Source organism: Taurulus bubalis (assembly GCF_910589615.1).
Source record: "Taurulus bubalis genome assembly, chromosome: 18".
NCBI lineage: Eukaryota > Metazoa > Chordata > Actinopteri > Perciformes > Cottidae > Taurulus > Taurulus bubalis.
The window spans coordinates 6,897,086-6,912,568 of record NC_136606.1 but is presented as its reverse complement, the minus strand read 5'-3'; the positions used below and the strand labels follow the sequence as shown (position 1 = coordinate 6,912,568).

The following is a 15,483-nucleotide window of genomic DNA, read 5'->3' as shown; positions in this document are numbered from 1 at the left end:
GTTGGACATTCATTGAGCCATTCTTTTTTTTTTTATTTGGCGTTAGTCCTCAGTTAATACCAGAGTTTTGGTTCCTACTCCAAAATTTAATATTTTAAGAATCCCTTCTACGTATACTTTATCTGTTCTAGAAAACAAACCAAATGTGGTCTAAACATTATCTAGATCTAGATACATTCACACATTTGAGGAAGAGAAATAAGAATACCCAACAAGGTGCTTTTGTTTATCCAAACGGGACTTTACAGCTTAGCGGCTCTGTGAGACTGCATTTTCAGCTCAATAACTTCAACATGCTGATTTTATTTAGCTTTCCATCTCTATAAAAAGTGAGGAAAATGCTGAGAGTAATTCCTTTCCAGAATTAAATGTTTAATTGAATTATTAACAAGGCTGTGGCAAATGACAAACTTCACTACTTTAGGTTTGTGGCTTCTCTCTTTATAGGAACACTGTCACCCACCTCAGTGCTGCTGCGGGGAAAGACCCACACGATGAGATCATACTGAAGTGGCCCTGCATGCATGCATGCATGCATGCATGCTCTCAAGCAACGAGGCATCCACTCGTCACACGAGGAGTTCTTTGTCTTCACAAAAACATGTAATTTCAATAGGGACCATGTCGTGGGAGACGAGTAAAGGCAGTGAATCTGAATTTCAATCCCCTTAAATGAATCACACAACAAAACTTCAATAAACCACACAGCATGCTCTTGTTTACCAACACAACTAGTGAGATATTGCTATATTCCCGCTCAGTGCAGTTTTCCCCCGAAACCAAATGCTCGCTCCCTGCCGTTTCAAAGGCTTATTTCTCTGGTTTTGAGTCGTCATTCCTAGAGACGTGTACAGAAGCTACGTACCAGACACTGGATTTTAATGTTTGGTGTACAAGAACCGTTTTATGAGGCTGCAAACACCTCAACAACGCTGCTAATAAGAGTGGCAAAGACACATTTAAATATGTGCTCCCACATATTCGGGTTGTAGTAGCAATAAGTCAACATACCAAGTACATGTGTTTGGTTTTAATTAACTCCACCACATGAAGGGGTCAATAACTGTGGGCCAACATGTGTGGGCCTGCTGTGCGCCGGGTGCGCCACAGACGGGTCCTGAATGCGACTGTAAAGCAGGGCGCTGTGGAATCAATAGGATCCATACTGTATGTGGTCCATTTGTCACACAGAAAACGCTCAATCACCGGTTTATTTAGTCAAAGCTCGTTGGTGTAAATAGAGTGGACTAAAGACCAGAAACACCAGGTCAACAGCACCACAGACTACTACACCCTCCAAAACAACAATCAAGGTTTTATTGCAGAACTGTTGTATTAGAATGTAAGAGTACTTTTTTCTTTTTAGTATAAATGTGATATTAAAAGCTGAGATAGTACATAACGTGATTTTATTTTTCTCGGTTAATCCTCCAGTCTAGTTCTCAATGTAAGCTGCACTAGAGAGTGTCTACCAATAAAAGTGGAAGTACACTTTTTGTGTGTGTAAGCGACACCAAACTGAAGCAAGCGACCCCGGGATAGCAATCAGTCCTTGCGGTGTTTCAACGCCACTGAATGAAACTTCCATTGAAACTCAAGTTGCCATGACAACTTGTATTCCGCCCCTCCTCCCCCCGTCTCCACTGGAGAGCGGGAGCGAGAGCCGAGGATGGAAATCTATCGACTGAGTTACTGAAGCCGAGGGAGCACAGCCGAGAAACCGCCACAGATCGTTGCGTGGAGATGCTCAGACTGAACAATGTCACAACAAATGACTTGTTGAGGAGCTCGTGCATCTCAGCTGGGTTCAAAACCGGTTCACACCGTGCAAATATCTCCTAGAATGCAATTTAGCTCGGGATATTATGATACCATTTGTTTTATTTAAAAAAATTGAAGAAAAAAAAATGTAATGTATGTAAAATGCATGTTTGTGGGTATTAGTAGGCAAGTTCTCCTCCAGGTTTCTACAGCTCTGACTTATGATCAATATCATGAGATATGGAACTATATAGAGTAGGCCTATATGACTTTATGACTATATAACCGAATACAGTGGTTCTCAAATGGGGGTACTAGTACCCCAGGCTGTACTTGACATTTAAAAAAAATATATATAATATATATATATATATATATATTAATATATATATATTAAAATTAGCATAAATTCTAAGGTCCTTTAAAAAAATAGTTATTTAATACATATTCAATAATAAAAGTGTAAGTTATTAATATAGAATATATACAATTCAGTTTAAGTCAGACACTGATGGCACAGCGTTGTGTATTACATAGTTTTTTTCAACTAAAAGTGCTTTGCGCTGGTTAGGGGGTAAAACAAAATCCACAGGGGTACATCGCTGAAAAAAGGTTGAGAACCACTGACCTTATATACTTTCATACACCCATTCCCAAATCTAGGCATGCTTTAATGAATGCACACGGTAAAAAAAAAAGTAGGACATGTTTTTTTTAGTTATAACACCACGTGAAGATGGCGGTTTGGTGCGGGGGCAGCGCAGCAACAGTTTCATGCAAAAGCTGAATTTCTAGCACGCTGATCTGCCATCTGTGGCAACACCCTGCTCCGTGTGTCCGCTGACATGGAGGCGGCCTCATGAGGATCTCATGCCTGGTTTAACATACTATAATTTTAAAAAGCCACCATGTTCTTTGTGATTTGATCTTCATAATTGATTGCAATGCAGCAGAACAATCAAATAATTGCTTAATTGCTGTCAAAGGAGAAAACCTCCAGTTGCAGATCCTGATCTCTACAGTAGAATCTCTCTGATTTGAGCCTAGAGGGGTTTTCTGTGTGTGTGTGTGTGTGTGTGTGTGTGTGTGTGTGTGTGTGTGTGTGTGTGTGTGTGTGTGTGTGTGTGTGTGTGTGTGTGTGTAAAGTGACAGCTTGTTTTCCTTTTGAGTGGATTATTCATAGCATTATGTTGAGATTTTCTATGCAAAGTCCACTTTGCTTTTGTACCACATTTACTCTGAAGATGCTGCTGCTGCATATGGGACGCAACAAATGAAAGCATCCTGTTGGAGGCCTGCAGGAGGAAAGGAGAAGAAGAAGAAAAAAGATGCTCTCTCTTCTTATTATGCGCATGCTTAGGGCTTCAGATAAGCCAACATCACAGGACGGAAGTGAAAACGTCTACCAGCGCTGCAGATGAGAAACTGGCACTGGCACACACACACACTGACTCATACACATCAGAGACGCACATTAAAAAGTATATTACTCGCCACCGCCAAAGGCTGCAAACACAAACCACCACAGCTAGGAACTCCACTGCCGGACCATCTTCCTCTGCTTATTTATTTATGTATTTATGTCAGTGTGTGTGTGTGTGTGTGTTAACCAACAAACTGTTAAATTAATCTGTTCGTGGCCTCACAGCAGGGGCACTTCATAAGGTCAATAAACACCGATGCAGTCATCAAAACTAGGTGCAAAAGGCCAGTTGCAAATTAAATACAGACATTTTTTGTAATATCTGCTCTCTAATAATTCGGTGAAGAGGCGTGCAGGCCTTCTTGTGGAGGGGATGAGGGGGTCACAGCCTTTCCTAGCAAGTGACGCATGCAGTGTCATCATTTCAACGATGATTTGCTCATGAACAGGAGCAGACATGCAGTGGCAATGGAAGAGGGAGCGGGTGCAGTCAAGAGGCAAACGAGATTACTCCTATAGTGCAGACGAGTACGTGAAAACTCTGATTTGTGTATTCATTGTCAAACGGCACAATTTCCACGGCAGCAAACAAAGTACTGCATTTGTAAGTGAAATGTAGTTCAACCCGTATTATTTCAAACCGCAACATGAAATGTTTCAGAAACTAAACGATGCTCAAGTCATGATGATGATGTAAGAGCAGAATGCCGAGCAGGCCAAAACACTTAGAGGAAGTTAATCCAAAGAACTGAACAAACAGCAGAAAGGGATCAATACAGCTCTATTCTGCATGAAGCTAAGACCGCAGCACCTGACCTGCTGCATGTGTGTGCGTGTGTGCGTGTGTGCCACAGGGCGGTGGACCCAATAACGTAAACACTAACAATATGATGCAGACAGATTTCTAAATCTGAATGTCTGTGGTTGTTTTCTGAAGATGCTGTCGATTGTGCTGCATTGCACGGTGCTCATGTTTCAACCTACATGAGCACTGAATTAAAAAGGGGGAGCTTAATTGGTTCAATCATACATTCTTACGGTGGTGAATCATTTTCCATTTTAAAAAGAGAGTAGTCGTCATGCAGCGGATGGTATGAGAAGTATTAAAGCCTTTCAAGGCTGCCTGCAATGTCACAACAACACAGCAAAACCACACAATGGTGCACACAACAACGACTCCACTAGACACGATATTTTAGCGTGAGTGCTGCCGAAAATACAATAAACAGTCCTACCGTCAGCAAGAGACTCATACCGAGAATAACTGCAGTAACCCAACCTGAAGCCTGCCGCTCAGTGGCTCTGGGTGTGTTCATTGCAAAGAGGGGTCTGGACCCCTTGGCAACTTTGTGACATTCCAATGAAGTCAACAATATTCCTAATGAGATGAAGTCCAATTGGTTTTACACTAATGTACGGACAGTTTACATATAAATGAACAATATTTCTTCTAAAACGATAAAGTGTAAACCTGTTTGCACGTCTGTGATATTCAAACGTCAGAGCAACTTGGCCCTTAAAGGTCAGTCATTGGGAGGACTCCTGGAAAAATGATAAATTATTTACATTAATTACCATTACACTGACTCCACCCTCAGCTACAGTATCTAGAGTACAGCTTCCTCAGAGGGCCTTACATGAGCACAATGAGAGACTACTTCAAAGCAGATTCAACACATCTCTGCCCCTATTGTTCTTTAAGCACCCATAATGCAAACATTGGTGTAAAGCATTGGCAAAAGTCTTAGCTAATGTCAACAATATCCTCAAGTAGGAAAAAGACAGGGAGTCAAAAGCTTTATGACAAGATTACAGACCGATTATAACTAAATAGTGACATGCAAAAGATTAAAGAAAGAATCATTTTAATCCGAAGGGCTTCTAATGTTTGCGTGACAAATGTTGCAGCATCCAATACAGGTTTAATTTCTTAGAACGGTTCATGCTTCTACCTGCATTAGACTGAGATTCATGTGCCAAATGAGCCAGATCCTCAGTTCATGCTTGTTCCACTACCAAACCTTTTGAGAGTAAAAAAAAGAAAAAAGAACCCCACCGGTTACTTCCTGAATCCATGAAACACTTCAACACCAGATCTCACTTTCTTGTCGCAAGTCGTCTCTCCCTCTCACTTTTGCAATCCTTGTAACTGCTGCTGCAACTTTTACATGCAAAACAAAGAACATTTAAGTCGTAGACATCTAGAATCCTCCCATCTCCTCACACTGCTGCAGAAAGAGCATGAGACAAGTCGTACCATGTCTCGCAGTCCTTCAACTGAGGCACTAGTCAGGTATTTGCCATGTCTTTTCCAGAACACACGTACAAGTCGACACCTACTCTGACTACGATTTGCAGCCATTTACTTCCATCTGTTACAGAACACAGAGAAAGGTGACACTTCCTTCTTTCAAAATGTGCAGTGGCAGATATAAGGAAGCCATATTGCAAAAGAGGACAACTCAAATAACCTGGAGGCACGTTATCTCACACAGCGATCCTGGGTTCGCCCAGACAGACTGAGACCGTTTCACGCTGGCTTGCTGTAAATCAAGGTTTCCTGACGCATAAAAGTGCAACATACCATGAATAGAAAATCACCAGCACTCTCTTCTCCCCTAAAAACTAAATATTTGGTGTCATTAAGAGTTAAAGGTCCCAGTATACGTCTCTGAACTCTCCAACCTCATGTCAAACTAGCCGTAAGGTAGAACAACTGGCCCAATTTGCCCAAGCAGGGACCGTGGGACTTTTGAGACAAATTGAATGTAGACGTTGCATCACAACCACAACAGAGTTGCACTTGCCGAACATACCATCAATTCCGGCTTTCCAGGACGTTTCACTTCCACTTTCAGAACCTTTGCGGACACTGGCCGGAAAAAAAACAACACACATGTCCATGCTTGGGTAGGTTTGTGCAGACTACTGATGCAAAGAGAAAACTTTGATACTTTCAAATTAAATTACAGTGACGAGTTGAACAGTGAACTCCCAGATCCAAGATTAAGTAGTATGTGTGCTTCAATATTTTCCATTTCATGCAACTTTATGCTACATTTAAGAGAGACTATATATGGCAATAATGTGACACTACATCTATTAGACACTTCTAAAAAGAGCGCATACAACCTGATCTATTACTGTGTAGTAAATTAAACTACCACACAGTATATACAACTTTTAAAAAGAGACAAGCAGCAATATTAAATTACTTACGTAAATTAACTGACAGTACTTGTGTACTTGTATTGAATTTAAGAGGTCATTTTACATGATGGTACTGCAACAACCAGGACCACAGTTTGAAAACCTGTGCCATTTCTTGTTATTATAATAATGCATTGATGAGAATGCACATCATTAAAGACAAACCAGCTCTAACCAGCTGTCAGTGCGTGCATTTCCTTTAATGGTGCATGCATCCTACTGCCTGGAAGCGAGCAGTCTCAATCCGAGCCACTCGGTTCGTTTATAACGGAATACATTACCTGTCTCTCTCGTGTAGTCGAGGGCAAACACACCTGAGAAAGCTCAGTGATAAATGGGTCAAGCAGCAGCCAGTGCCTCTGTTCTAATGAAGGGAGATCTAGCTTCTACCTGGAGACCGTTGTTCTGAAAAGGGGAAGTTAACGGAGCATCGAGGATGCAACTTAAAAACACAAAACACACAATCTCCACTGCTGTATTTGTATTTTACAGTAACTTTCAAACGCGTGTGTCGGATTTCCGCCGGACACGTTTATGATTCATAACTAATTTTGCCGCCCGTGGAACAAATTTAACTAAAAACGAGCCACACTGAATGGCAACCGGTGGGCAGTGAAGGTGGTTAGTGGAGAGGACAGGAGAAATGGCGACATAAAGTAGTATTTGTCTCAGTTTCTTTTTTACCTTGATGTTCGTGAGAGGAAAACCCTGGAGTCGACGTCTGGATACCACGCTAGAAAGCCAGCGCTACGGACTGGAAGAAGAAGAAGAAAAGCGATTTGCTGTCGCTGTTTCCGGGTTGGTTACCAAGCGTCACTGTGGCCGTCAAACAAGAGGGGCGTTCGGTTTGCTCCCCCTCTGAGCGCGGAGGTGGGAAGTACAAACTTTGACTCCTCAACTGAAAGATAGACCCGCCCGGTCATATAAGACCCGTTGAGGTATTTTAACGTTGGCTTCCATCAGATTACAACTGAGCTATTAAAACATCTCTCGCAACATCTTAAATTAGGACTTCTAACCGCTTGGAGACGGTTATGTTGTTGAGGTTGTTCAACGTTTATTCCCTCTACCGAAGTGCCCTTGATCAAAAAGCTAATATAAACATGATTGAGGCCGTAGGGGGCGCTAGTGTGCCATCTGACCCCAGAGTGAGTCACCTCAAACCACTGGATCGATTTATTTTGAGAAAAGGTTGTTCGGAAATACAAATTCAAAGTACTTGTACTTTACCTGAGTATTTAAATGCTATGCTACTTGATAAAAAGAAGAACAACAATATTTGTTTTATTCCGCTAGATTTATTTTATAATTTAAGTTACTTTGCAGATTTAGACTATTAATATAAATTCACTATTATATCATGAGATATTATCAGCCCCACAATTTAAGAAACCCAGCTTTCTATAAAGTCATTCATAAATAGCTCCACCTTGACCAGCTGCAATAAGTAATGAATTCATCAATAATTATAATCCAGCAGTAATATATGTTTTTCTAGCCATTCCACATAATGTGTATTTTATTACTTTTAATGCATTTTGTACTTTTGAACTGTGTGAATGCAGGACTTTTAACAGAATATTTCTACACTGTGGTATTACTACTTTTACTCAAGTTAGATAACTCAATACTGTATACACCATGATAACAATGTTTCATATTTTATAAGTTCATCATCTGATATATATTAAACTACCAATAGTATATACAATTGTATATACAAATGGCATTGGTGTGTATATAAAATAATAATATACGTGCTAAACAAAAAATTAAGAGGGTCATTAATTAAGAAGTCACTTCAAAATATAAACATGGGGGTTGTATTAGGTTGAAGGGGGAAATGTTAATTGCCGAACAATCAGCACTTTGATTCACAAATTATTTTTTTTAGGCACATCTACATCTTTAATACTTTTTTTAATTGCCTGTCAGCTGTTTTCCATTCATGCTTTGTGGCCAGTCAGGATTTATTTGCCATATAAGGAGAGCTTACTTCAAAGACTGTCATCACTAAATGACACACCTGTTTGTAATTTCAGATCATTAGTGATCCAACTGACTGTAACAACTATTACTGCACATTCACAAAACATAACACCTGTGAGCATCTAATTACTTTGGTGTTTAAGCTATTCTAATATTCAGCAGTGTCAAATATTCAGCTTTTACCAAACAGGCATTAGCCACTAATTAAGCCTAATTAAGCAGCACACCTGCCTTCAATCATGTGTCCTGTGGGGCCAGGTGGTGCATATAAAGCCACATCACCTTCTCTGTGCCACATTCATTCAACTTAAGACTTTGGAAAAGTGAACATCTCATCTCATAAGACTGCAGCTACTTTGTTTGACAAACCCAGATTCAGCGATGGCAAGAGAGAAGGCTCACATAAACATGGTGATCATCGGTCATGTCGACAGCGGCAAGTCCACCACCACCGGCCACCTCGTCTACAAATGTGGAGGCATCGACCAGAGAAAACTGGAGAAGTTTGAGAAGGCTGCAGCTCAGGTGAGACGAGGGGGAAACCCTCATGCTGTCTAATGCTACAGAAATGTTGAACACCAGTTATAAGTCTTGTTTTATGTTCTCTTGCAGATGGGGAAGAGTTCCTTCAAATTTGCCTGGGTGCTGGACAAACTGAAAGCTGAGCGTGAGCGAGGAATCTCCATTGATATCTCTCTGCTGAAATTCAGCACACAAAAATTCTCTATGACTATAATTGACGCTCCGGGTCACCGTGACTTCATTAAAAACATGATAACCGGGACGTCACAGGTAAGCGGCATAGAAGTTCAGCTCTTGTCTCCTTATAGGTTAATTAGGTGAGAACCAAAACTACATCGTTACTCTTTTCAGGCTGACGTTGCCCTCCTGGTGGTCTCTGCAGCCAAAGGAGAGTATGAGGCCGGCGTGTCGAGGAGCGGTCAGACCAGAGAGCACGCCTTGCTGGCCTACACTCTGGGGGTCAAGCAGATCATAGTCTGTGTGAACAAGATGGATGTGACTGAACCCCCTTACTGCCAGAAACGCTTCGACGAGGTGGTCCGAGGCGTCGGCGGCTTCCTCAAGAAGATCGGCTACAACCCCGCGACCGTGCCCTTTGTTCCCATATCTGGCTGGACTGGGGAGAACATGATCACTGCCACTCAGAGGGTGAAGATGGGGGGGGGGTGGTAAAAATGTTTTGAGTACATGCAAACCTTTTTACAAAAATATTCTCTACAGATGCCCTGGTTCCAAGGATGGAAATCCAGACGCAAGGAAGGGCACGCTAGTGGGAAAACTCTCCTAGAAGTCCTGGACTCCATTCAGCCACCAGTGCGCACCACCAACAAGCCCCTACGACTACCTCTGCAGGATGTCTACAAAATTGGAGGTGAGAAATCATGAGCAAGGTTAATTTGATCATTAAGAAAAGCAACATTTATCCACTGATGGAATAAAATGCAAAAGGCTTTTAAATTGACTTTAAAATGTTCTTTGTGTCCTTCAGGAGTTGGGACCGTGCCAGTGGGTAAGATTGAAACCGGCGTCCTCAAACCTGGCATGACCCTGATGTTCTCCCCTGCCAAGGTCACTGCTGAGGTGAAGTCCATTGAGATGCACCACCAGGGGCTGGAGACGGCTCTGCCCGGACACAATGTTGGCTTCAACATTAAGAACGTGGCTGTCAAGAACCTGCGGCGGGGCGACGTAGCTGGCAACGCCCAGCAGGACCCTCCATCAGATGTCAGCAGCTTTGAAGCTCAGGTTGGTTGAGTGAACACGCAACTTAACATGGCTCCTCTGTGCTGGGTTTTTCTATATTTATTTCCCCGTCTTCAGGTGATAATCCTGAACCATCCAGGGAAGGTCAAAGCCGGCTACTCTCCGGTCCTGGACTGCCACACCGCCCATGTGACCTGTCGCTTTGCTGAGCTAAAGGAGAAGATCGACCGGCGCACCGGCAACAAACTGGAGGACAATCCGCAGATACTGATTTCTGGAGACTCTGCCACAGTCAAACTGGTTCCCACCAAGCCCATGTGTGTGGAGAGCTTCTTCACGTACGCGCCCTTAGGTAAAACATCCACCACTTCAGTCTAATGTCTTTAAGTACTAAAGAACTTCTGCAGTGTTTTAGAGTTGATCTGTGTTGTGCTTCTCAGGTCGCTTTGCAGCAAGAGACCTGAAGCAGACGGTCGCTGTTGGCGTCATCAAGTCGGTGCAGAAGGACCGAGGGTCGAAACTTCCCCACAAAGCTCAAGTGTGTAAATAGTAGGTTTTTTTTTTTTTACCAGTAAATCCTGGTATGTCTGCTTTGTGACCAGTTTTATTTTGTAAAAAGCAAATTTTGTTTGACACAAAGTATTGATGTTTAAGTGATTATTCCTGTGTTAATGTTAAAATCCAAAAGCCTCTGTAGAACGGACTGGTGAACTTTGGTTGTAATTTGTTGAAAGAACAAAATAAAGAATTATTTGAAGAACTTTCGGTTTTTAGTGTTCTTGAACTGTAGTTTGTCGACCCCACTGCAAGGTGTCCACGTTTGAAATGAGGGCTTTCCACATTGTCCCTCTTAAAGGAATAGTTATGTTGGGTAAATGTGAAGCAACTTTTATCTTAGCTCAAGGATGGAAATTGCATGAGTCATATCAACCACTGCTTGGCTTCTGCCAATCGGCTTGTAGCTCCATCACTGCGAGCTAAACGCTCAACAGTCACGACTGTTTGCTGTCCTGGCCCCTCAATGACCTCAGGACAAAAACTCTACCATCTTCCGCTGCAAACATCTTTTCTGACTACCTTGAATAAAGTAGTTGAACTGGCACTTTGTAGTTCTGATTTCTTAAAGAAAGACTTTATTCTTCTGTACTCCTGTTGAATACACTTTGGATAAAAAGCTTCAGTTACCACGACTGGCATTTACCTTGTCCAGAATGCAAATTCTAACATTTCCCTAGACTGATACGCTAACAATACCTCTTACCTTGAATACTGGTTTTGGTAGACAGTGCTCATGATGGATGACGCAAGAGAGCAGGCTCAGTTAAGTACAGCACTTTAATGATACAATGGGTTTGTTCCTTAACAGGGGAGAGGACTGCAAGTCAGTGAGGCCTGGGTGAAAATACATCGGCTCTCAAGCCTTTTACAAAGTCCACTGTTCTAAAAGACATCTCTGGTTCACAGGCAAACCTGGAAATGTACAGGATCCAGTAACATGGAATGATATTACATGACTCAAACAATATTTCAAGCTCATAAGGTTTTTTTTTTTTTTTACAAGACACTGAATTGTGAACAGAGGTTAACGTGAAATTTCTGCCAGAAAATCAAGTTATTGCTAAGACGTCCTTGAGTTTCCTGTACTTGTCGTTAATAGTGGCTTTAACAGGATACTTATGTTATGTCCTGCTTCATAGTGGCTCTTCAAACCCTGAGGTGAGCGTCTTTGAACGCAGCACTCCACTCAATTCCAGTCATTGTTTCACCATGCACAGAAAAGGTCAAAGGACTGTGGCGATGGTGTCGAGTTCACAAACAGAGCTGCATACATACAGTGAACACTGTAACGAGGAGTAAATTAGTGACCTACAGTGAACCACAGGCGTTGATATTCCACCACAGTAGCAGCAGGTTTCTATACTGTAAAACAACCAGAATACGTGTACACACAAAGCAAGCAAGAACAAGGAGTACATTTAATGTTTTCATCTCGGGGGAAGAAGATCAGTGGGAGACTCCAGCTTCTTCGGTCAACTATGGTGTTAAACAGGGATGCAAGAGACAAAGTGACATGACCTATTTCACATTCCAATTCTTATTTGTCCTTCTTCCAGAAATATAAGCTGATAATTACTTGAGGGCCAGTAAAATCAATACAGATAAAATTCAAAGTTGGCCGCCCTGATGTTTAATCGGACCGGCAGAGAGAGCAATGGTACATGTTTTGTACAATAAAACATGTATATACACTCACACACAAATATATATATTTACATACATATATACACAGTAACATCATAAACATAGACTTTAGGTAAGTGCTAGGGTTTTGAGAGTGGCTTCGTCACAGCCGTGCTATAGGGTTAAGATAATACTGGTAAAGGAAGAATACACACATTCTTTGTACAGCATGTCATCCATGGCTAGATGAGCCTTCTCGGGTTTCTTCTTCTTCTTCGTTGTTTTTTTTTTCTTCTTTTAGGACACTTGTCTGTGACAAGAGGTGTTATGATAGCTATTTACAGGACCTCCCAATTTAGGGAGAGGCGTAGTGCAAGTCTCTCTGACTGTCAGTCACTCAGGATGTGCACAAAAGACATGGGGAACACCCCTTTTCTGTCCGGTTCTCCTTCAATGTGCCCGATCTGGAAGTGGAAAGAAAACATGTGAGAAAAAAAAAAAGAGTAGAGTGGCATTCAGTGTTTCTTTTTTCCCCCTTCAGAGGGTTAAAAAAAACAAACAAGCGAGTACTGAAGCTGGACTCACCCACCACTCCTGGTCCTCTTCTCCTGTAACTATAATCACCTCTCCTTCAACAAAAGTCAGTTCGTCGTCATTGTCAGCCTGGCAGTCGTAGATCGTCTTCACCCGGCGGGTTTTGCTCTTCCCCTGGACATGTAAATAACAAATCTGTTACCATAGTTAATGAGAACATTGAGACCTGGCAGGAAAAGCAGCACAAATGCATCAAAATCAAATCATAAAAGTATGTTCTCTGTGTGACCACTGGGTTCAGACATGATACTGTAGAAAAATCAAAATGGAGGAGCAGTTCACAATTTTATTTACTGTCATATTCATGTATATGTGGGAATATTGCATCCTTTTGGACCACTGTAGATACGTTACTTTCATTGGGTAACTTTCTAGTGTATTTTGAGTGAGAAAATGGGAAAAAAATGACCTAAAAACAGCTGACTATGCAACACAGAGCTGTAGAAATAACTAATACAACACAGGAGGAGAAAAATTAAATCCAAGAAGAATCCAGAAGTTAAAAGTAACTTGCCTTCAATGGCATAATGCATCACATGTATTACATTTATAGGAGAAAGACTGATTCATTGATCAGTTATCTAAGATCTATAAAGCACACAATTGCAGAACAACTATTTACCTACTATCTATTTATAAGAGCAGATTAATAAAACAGACATTGAAAAAGACAATATGCTTCTGTAAACACATGGATGAAAAGCATGTTTATTGAACGGAAAGGTAAGCATGTTCATACCGTGTTGATCTTCCTCGGGAGCGGCACTGGTGTCTCCGCAGTCCCTGCTGGGGTCCCATTGGTGTCTTCAGCAGCTTGTGGGGTGGGGGTCCCTATATTGGCTTGCTGATTCGGTGAAGGTGAGTCTTGCGGCTGAGGTGGAGGCTGAGGCTGAGTTTGAGGTGGAGGCGGCGGTTGCGTCTGAGGCCTTTGCAAAGTCTCTCCATGAGGCGGCCTGGGAGAGGGCTCGGCTGGTCCAGGTTTGGGGGGGATGTCGGCGAGATGCGGCTTGGGAGGCAGGTCTTTGAGCTGGGGCTTGGGCGGGAGGTCGCCCAGCTGAGGCTTAGGAGGGAGGTCTGACAGCTGCGGCTTCGGTGGAAGTTCTCCAGGTTTAGGAGGATGTTCAGACGGCTGCGGCTTGGGGGGCAGGTCTCCTGGCTGAGGCCGGTCTGCCAGAGGAGCCTTATGCGGGGTGTCAATCGCTGGTGGGGACTTCTGGAAGACCTCTGGAGGGAGGCTGGACTTATCCATAGACGGGTGTATGGTGTCAATCTTCCGCAATGCCACTGGAGAGAGCAGCATACAGTTACTGAAACAGGCCTTCAAGTCAACAGCTAGCACAAAAGGAAAACCGGATAAAGACTTTACCTTTCTGAGGTAGTTTGGGAAGTACCCTTGGACCAAGTGTAGACTTTGTGTTGGCTGAAGTAGTGCTGCGGAAATATTTTTAAATGAAAAACTGAATCCAAGAAGATGCTCGCATCATCAGCTGGAATATATTTATACATTATATTTTATCAAGCCGATTAAGCTGAAAACGTCACTGTGATTTTCTTTCTTTTTATACCTTTGCGGCTGAGGAATCCCTTCAAACTTGTTAGAAACAGGAGACATCTTGCTGACAGGAGGAGGGGTGGAGTCGCTTCCTAAAACATTGACATTGATGATGACACGGCTCATTCAACACCATACCAGAGCACTCACCAAGAGAATAATTTAATATAAATGTGGAAATAACATAACATGCTGTGATGGTTAAAAATAATAATAAAGGGAGGCGTCATCTGGCTGAGCTTTCTATGAGCCCCTTAAATAGAGGTTGTGCAATAAAGTGTCATCATTATGATTAGTGATCGGGTGTCACTGTGCGGCTGACACAGAATGCACAAAACACCACAGAAGACAAATGATAAAAGTGAAACAACAGTAAAATACACAGAACACAAGATTGCCGGTGCGATTGTCTTCTTGTGTGTCCAAGTGGTGGTTACAAGATAAGGTTTCTTATTTAGTGCAGATCAACCAAATGATGCTTTCATCAGACTCATGGACGTCTCTTTGTGTAGTTCGGAAGTATTTTAACTGGTGAACTCGGCGTAAAATTGTAAAAAAAAGTATAACATTTTCCAGTTAGATGTCCACCATTCAAGGTAGTAAAACTTGAATGCATTGAAAACAATGCTATAATGTCAATGCACATTATATGCACATATTTTTTGGCAAGCTGAGGGTTTAATATGTTTCACAGTCAAGGACAGAACGGTGTTTTCTTTGTTGAAACTGCTCATAACTAATTGGTGGGATTAATAAAGGCTGAATAGGAAGAGAAATAAGTAAATACTGGCAATTACATTAAGTTGTAATTTTTCTAAAATCAATAGCTTGAGAAGCTAAAGTTTAAAAAAAAAAATTGTTAAGTGAAAAAAAAAAAAATTGCGTCGCATAATATTAGTTTATATAATATTAGCTATTTTGATAATCAATTAAACTTAAAGTAATTTGAAGAAATGCCAAAATCTAAAGTTCCAGCTTTACAAGTGTGATGATTTGCTGTTTTTCTTTTATGTCATGTGATCGCAAACTGAATAATCAAACAAGTTAA

General features: G+C 41.7%; 3 protein-coding genes across 8 annotated transcripts in view; 1 reads left to right on the top strand and 2 right to left on the bottom strand.

Annotated features, from left to right (window-relative positions):
* Positions 1-6,012, bottom strand: part of fam49bb (family with sequence similarity 49 member Bb) — a 29,998-nt gene extending 23,986 nt beyond the window's left edge. The window contains exon 1 of the mRNA XM_079234085.1: positions 6,001-6,012. The gene's annotated coding sequence lies outside the window, so the exon portion shown is untranslated. The remainder of the gene's footprint in view (positions 1-6,000) is intronic.
* Positions 6,013-8,764: 2,752 nt separating this feature from the next.
* Positions 8,765-10,658, top strand: eef1a1l3 (eukaryotic translation elongation factor 1 alpha 1, like 3; the record flags this gene model as incomplete). Its single annotated transcript, XM_079234083.1, has 7 exons — positions 8,765-8,908; positions 8,996-9,175; positions 9,257-9,553; positions 9,626-9,776; positions 9,894-10,150; positions 10,226-10,460; positions 10,549-10,658. 7 exons carry the CDS (start codon positions 8,765-8,767, stop codon positions 10,656-10,658), a joined length of 1,374 nt encoding a protein of 457 aa, XP_079090209.1.
* A 975-nt stretch (positions 10,659-11,633) lies between these two features.
* Positions 11,634-15,483, bottom strand: part of asap1b (ArfGAP with SH3 domain, ankyrin repeat and PH domain 1b) — a gene marked incomplete at its 5' end in the record, with an annotated part of 51,224 nt that continues 47,374 nt past the window's right edge. For 5 of the 6 annotated variants that reach the window (XM_079234073.1, XM_079234072.1, XM_079234074.1 and 2 more), the window contains 5 exons: positions 11,634-12,753; positions 12,875-12,997; positions 13,623-14,167; positions 14,250-14,314; positions 14,449-14,527. In XM_079234073.1, the coding sequence (XP_079090199.1) occupies positions 12,679-12,753; positions 12,875-12,997; positions 13,623-14,167; positions 14,250-14,314; positions 14,449-14,527 (887 nt within the window). In that variant the 3' untranslated portion in view covers positions 11,634-12,678. Of the gene's footprint in view, positions 12,754-12,874; positions 12,998-13,622; positions 14,168-14,249; positions 14,315-14,425; positions 14,528-15,483 lie in introns of all 6 variants that reach the window. The other variant, XM_079234077.1, reaches the window with a different exon arrangement.